The sequence below is a fragment of the Homarus americanus genome, unplaced genomic scaffold (assembly GCF_018991925.1).
Source record: "Homarus americanus isolate GMGI-L3 unplaced genomic scaffold, GMGI_Hamer_2.0 scaffold22426, whole genome shotgun sequence".
Lineage (NCBI taxonomy): Eukaryota > Metazoa > Arthropoda > Malacostraca > Decapoda > Nephropidae > Homarus > Homarus americanus.
In genome coordinates, this window is record NW_024725317.1 from 8,313 (window position 1) to 15,055 (window position 6,743).

The window sequence follows — 6,743 nt, forward strand, 5'->3', positions numbered from 1 at the left end:
CGATTACGGCAAAATCTTTTGAACGACGAAAGAAAGTGAAAGTCATTGTTTTCGTCACAATTTTATCCCACTTTCCACTGTAATACGTACGTCTTTTCAGCAAAAATATTACATTTCCATATTTATTTCTGAGAATATATTCATTCAGGCACAGTTAAGGTAAAATATACTTGTGATGTAATATTTTAATGAAAATATTTATAAATAAGGTATCGTATTTTTCTTTTGTTTCAAATTTAATTAACAAAGATTGATGTTTCAAATTTAATTTAAAAAAATTTATGTATCCATAAATAAACTTTTAAAAATGAATACTTTATGTTTTACATACTCCTGTGCATACCATACCATACCATACCATGCATTTGGCTACTTTTGGCTTGCTATGATGACGCAAGAGATCTGCCCTGGCAACTGTACCGACACTCACAGTGGGTGGTGAGTTGGTGCGTCGTTTCCATTGTTTACTGGTAGTTACTGGTAAATATTTTTCAACCTAACGAAACTATTACCCGTATAGAGGTCGACCCCCAACTTTTTGCCAAAAAATTTGGTCTTAAGAACTCGTGCTATACACGGGTATATACGGTATATATATATATATATATATACACAGTGGTCCCTCAGTTAACGAGCAGAATCCATTCCAGCAGGTTGCTCGGTAACCGAAAAACTCGTTAACCGAAACCATTGTTTCAAAGGGTTTTTGTGCAATTGGTTCCAGCTCACCGAAAATTGCCTAAATTCAACAAAAAAGGTAGAAATGTACACTTACTTTGTGTATTTCATTTACGCGTTTTTCGTTTTACGCGGACCTCCACGGTTCAATTGACTGCGTAAATGCAGACTCCACTATATATATACACATATATATATATATATATATATATATATATATATATATATATATATATATATATATATATATATATATATATATATATATATATATATATATATATATATATATATATATATCTCGATAAAATCACACGGGAAAATGGAAACAACGGAGTACCTTAGCTTTCGTCTTTATTCAAGATATATATATATATATATATATATATACACACACAACTTGTACATTTTCAAACTGTCTGTTGCTCCTGTTTCCACAAGACCTACCTCTCTTCTCCACCCCCACCTTCAAACACCCTTGCATTTAGGTACAGTACCCTGTATTTTATATTCTTTTGGATATTAGAACCCTCAAAGAAGCATGATCGATAGATAATTTACCTTGTTAAAATACATGAATTCTTTCAGATTGTTCTGTGAGGACAGAGATGGTGTTGGTAAGTGTAAGAATGTTCCACCTGGTACTGTTGTGGATTCTGGGATCACACATCCAAGTGAGCGAGATTTCTATCTCTGCTCTCATCAAGTAAGTTCACCTTTATTCTGATATATTTATTTTAGAGTAGAAAAATAAACACTAGAATGTTGTATGCAGTGTTGTACGTTGACGCCGTTAATTTAACGCAGTCAATGGACGGCGGCAATTTTTTGTTAACTCTTCAGGGGTGAGTACAGACTGTACTCACCCCTGATGATGTGAATTACACGAAAGCGCTTGGGAACTTCGTGTTTTCTTCTTTCCTTGTGGTTATCAGCATATATATATATATATATATATATATATATATATATATATATATATATATATATATATATATATATATATATATATATATATATATATATATATATATATATATATATATATATGCTGATAAGTTATCAGCCCTACTGATAACCACAAGGAAAGAAGAAAACACGAAGTTCCCAAGCGCTTTCGTGTAATTCACATCTTCAGGGGTGAGTACAGACGAGAGAGAGAAATACAATTCAAGGTGTATATATACAGAGAAGGGTGAGACCAGGTCCACAATGGTCAGGTATTAGGTAATGACCCTACTAATCTTTAAATAGCACACAAAGGTTATCTTGATAAAATCACACGGGAAAATGGAAACAACGGAGCACCTTAGCTTTCGTCTTTATTCAAGACATCTTCAGAGGCAACTGGATTACATGGACAGAGAGAGGCTTAAATATACAGGGTGACCTTAAAAAGATGAGGTCAGGTCATAATGATGTCATCCACTAATCCCCACACCAACACACACGTAGAGGAGCTTAAGAGAAGGGGGGTGACGATGAATTAAAACACATTCGTTCCATTGCACAGAAACTCGGGTACCCTTCTGTGTTTGTTGATCGATGTTTTAAAAGGGCTAAATAATCCTTTCATTCCTCTCAAACCAGACAAGTTCCTACACTTAAGAATATTTTGACTGCCCTATCGTAATGAATTTGTCCCGTTAGTTCGGTTCCTCAAGCTTCTAAATATTAATGTTGTTTTCAAGTATGACTCAACCATTACCAATATGTTAATAAGGAATAGCCCAAGTTTGAATGTAAATGGAAGTGTTTATTGTATTCCATGTAGCAAATGTAATTGTAATTATGTAGGACAGACAGGAAAAACACTGCAGCTCAAAATCAAACAACATAAGTATAATATTAGAACAGCATCTGAAAGCAGTGCCTTGTTCGTTCATGTTAGGAATAATAATCACCCCATTGCTTGGGAAAAAAGCTTAGAAATATTTAAATCATCTTGTGTCACAGAAAGACTTCTGGTTGAAGCTAGTTTGATTAAGGAATTAAAATTAATAAACCTTAGTGATGGTCAGTTCAAAACTGATAATATGTTACATAAATTTATTTGTCAGTGGTCCAAGGTTAAAATGCTTTGAAAACCTTAGATCTAGGTGTATGATAGTTATTTTGTGGGTCCCTTATTTTTGACCTGACCTGACTAGTCACGTCACCCCCCTTCTCTTAAGCTCCTCTACGTGTGTGTTGGTGTGGGGATTAGTGGATGACATCATTATGACCTGACCTCATGTTTTTAAGGTCACCCTGTATATTTAAGCCTCTCTCTGTCCATGTAATCCAGTTGCCTCTGAAGATGTCTTGAATAAAGACGAAAGCTAAGGTGCTCCGTTGTTTCCATTTTCCCGTGTGATTTTATCAAGATTTATCTTATCCACGTTTTCATTGTGGATTTACATGAAATATATATATATATATATATATATATATATATATATATATATATATATATATATATATATATATATATATATATATATATATACAGTCAACCCTCACTTTACGCGGTTAATGTAACCCGCAGGGTCCCGCGTAAAGTGAATAACATAACATATGGGGTTAATTGAAATAGAGTCCGGGCCGACCCCCAAACTCCACTTTTTGACGACACACAACTATGTTGTAGTAAAAATTTTATCTTATCTTTATGATGGTATGAAAAAACAAATAATATAGAAGAGGTTAGGTTAGGATAAATAAAGGTTAACATAGGAAAAATAAAGGTTAGGTTAGGAAAACTAAAAGTTATGTGGAACACTTACGTTAGTAGAAGAGATGGGTCGGCATACGGGGATGGAGGCTGGTTCCGAGGAAGAGGGCAGATTACTGGCCCTCAGGTGAATCACCATTACTAGGTGAATCACCATCACTGTCACTTACAGTTGTCAGGGCTTCCCTGACAAATCCCTCAAAGTCATCTTCACTGTCACTATCACTGGCTTGGGCTGGCTGTGGTGGGTTGCGGGCGAAGAAACAGTGGCGTAGCTAGAGTGAGTGCCGCCCGGGGCGGCCCTTGAGTTTGCCGCCCCGTGCCCCCACAAAAAATACATATTGCACAGTGACTCACTCTTATATATATATATATATATATATATATATATATATATATATATATATATATATATATATATATATATATATATATATATATATATATATATATATATATATATATATTAAATAGTTTGTGTACCATTATAATATTACTGTACTTTCACATACTCAAATATAGTATGCTTTAAATACACACCAAACATACTTAAACTTTATAAGTTAATCCTCGTCGTGTCTGACCTAACACCTGACCCACACCACATGAGCTCACTGGCATACTTGTTTGAAGTTGTTTCCTTAATCCTCAACAGGTTACAGGTTGTGTGTGTGGCCGGGGGGGGGGGCGCATAGCAAGGGTGTAGCTCATGACGTGGCCGTGATGATGTGGGTCAGGTGTTAGGTCAGACACGACAAGGATTAACTTGCCGCCGATACAAAGGGATGGATTAACGTCTCCAGTAGCTGCAGATATGGGTGATGAGCAGACCCAAAAGTGCCACCCCCCAAAAGTGCCGCCCGGGGCGGACCGCCCCCCCCAGCTACGCTAGTGCGAAGAAATCTGTTATGCTTTGCTGACGGCTGGTGTTGATGTTGTCGTGATACACCTTGATGTAGGGCTCCATAGTCTGCAACAGCTGGGTAGTGAAGATTTCATACCTGTTTGCGTCAGGGTCGTCGGAAAGGAGGAGCTTGGCTTTCTCGATACACTCGATGGCACCCCTAACATTACTATGGGATAAGTGTTGTTCTTCTTGGGATGACGCACCACCTGCCTCTTCACTGACGTCGTCATCATCATCATCTACCATCTCCTCGTTAGTCACATCAGGATCTCTGATCATCTCCAGGATGTCGTCGTTGGTGGTCTCGGAGAAGCCTGGAACTGTAACAGTCTGCGCAGCTTCTCTGGCAAGGTCCACTGCTACTGCAACAATCTGAACCTCACCAGTCACAGATTGACTCCTCCTCTCACCTGGTATTCCATGCAACACATGTCTCCATGCGTGACGAATTGTAGCAATAGACAGCTGATCCCATGACTCCACCAAGAAGTCCACAGCTTTCTTGATGTTAAATACTCTCCAGAATTGTTTGAACAGTATTTTTTGCTGTGCCAACTGTTGATCCTCATCTTCTTCGCTCTTGCTATCGGTGGTGGTGTCACTCACTTTGCGCAACTCTTCCCTGGTGTTGGTGTAGTCGTTCAGGAGCTGGAATTTTTTCGTAGAGAATGCAGCTTTTACATTACAGATTAACTCTTGGTCCATGGGCTGTAATATAGACGGAGTGTTGGGAGGAAGGAAGACCACTTTTACGTTGGGGTGATGATCTAACAGTAGGGGCGAGTGTCCTGGTGCGTTGTCCAGCAGCAACACAATCTTGAATGGCACATTCTGTTGCTCACAGAATTTCTTTACATCGGGAACAAAATAGTCATCAAACCAGGAGAGGGACAGTGTAGAGAACATCCACGCCTTACGTGCGGTCAGCCAGTGGACATTTAGCTTGGTCATGTCCATGGTTTTGTAGGCGTGCGGCTTGCGTGCTGTGTGGATCACCGATAACTTGAGCTTACTGGTACCGGAGGCATTGGTGGTAAACAGGACGGTGATGCGCTCCTGCATCTTCCGGCCCCGAATCTTGCTGGCATTCTTTACAACGAAGGACTTGGAAGGTAGCTTTTTCCAGAAAAGACCAGATTCGTCCATGTTAAACACCTGGTCGTCGGTGTACTGTCCTTCCTCCATAATCTCACGTAAAAACGGAGGAAATTCCCTAGCCGCAGCACGGTCAGCACTCGCTTCTTCACCACCAATGTTTATATTGGTGATCTTGTTCCGGATCTTAAACCTCTGTAACCACCCAGAGGAAGCATTAAAGGGTATATAAAAGGAACAGTGTGAGCAGTTTTTTTCAACTTTTAATTGAATTAATTTATTATTTCCAGGGTATTCAAGGTACCAGCAAACCAACTCATTACCATATTCTGTGGGATGACAATGATATGACAATGGATGATATACAGATGCTAACCTACAGTTTATGCCATCTGTACTTTCGTTGTACAAGATCTGTCTCCCTTCCAAGCCCTGCGTACTATGCTCATTTGGCTGCTTTCAGGTAAATGTCTATGATTGTTTACATATATATATATCTCAGGAGAGTATTGAAATTTTCTTAGTTTTCAAGCCACTTATTGCTTAATACGGGGTGGAAGTAATCAAGGGTTAACACACACCGGACATTTATTTTCCTTTTTCTTGTGCCTTCCATTCATTCATGCAGACTGCTGCTTCCTGGATATCTATTCCTTTCATTTATATGTCCTTCACTCTATCTATCTGAATCATATAGTTTTTCCTTGACTCCAAGAGATCACCATAGTTGATCAATGCATGCAACTGGGGTAAGCATTACTAATATATTTTATGTTATTATTTTCTGTATAATGTATATCCATAATATAAATATATATAATGGAATGTGTGCTCATTTTTTACAGTAACATACATACAGTATGTATAACCACCAGCTTATGCAAGTTAAAATCTCTAAATATTTACCCTAAGCACATTTTATTAAGATATTTTTTAGAATAATTTATAAATTACCACAGGCATGGGTGTACTGTGGAGGGACTGTTTCACCCCTCCTTTCCCTTCACCTTTGTTAATGAAGGGGTTTTTGTCAGATCATCTTAATTTAACATGCCAAAGTTCCCTGTTCAAAAGGATGATTTCACGGTGTCCTGCCATAATGAAAAATTTCTGTTTCACGTGGTGATAATTGGATGATATATGTTAAGTACCATTTGTAAAGATATGGTAGAAACAGAAAGAAGGTTGTGTTGATCAACCAATTAAAAAAGAAAAGTTGTTAACAGGTGATATGCTGATTAGTGGTGTTGAATGCATTAAAAAATCAGTACAGTAGTTCAGTCAGGGAAAGGTGTTCCTATACCCCCTGTGATAACCCCAGTCAAGATGTTACAGTCAAAAGCATAACTC

The 6,743-nt window shown here is 37.9% G+C and overlaps 1 protein-coding gene across 1 annotated transcript; it reads left to right on the top strand.

The window, feature by feature from the left end:
- Positions 1–1,076: 1,076 nt before the first annotated feature.
- Positions 1,077–6,246, top strand: LOC121864790 (protein argonaute-2-like). Its single transcript, XM_042363956.1, has 2 exons — positions 1,077–1,384; positions 5,684–6,246. Exons 1-2 carry the CDS (start codon positions 1,253–1,255, stop codon positions 5,858–5,860), a joined length of 309 nt encoding a protein of 102 aa, XP_042219890.1. The 5' UTR covers positions 1,077–1,252; the 3' UTR covers positions 5,861–6,246.
- The last annotated feature ends 497 nt before the right edge of the window (positions 6,247–6,743 follow it).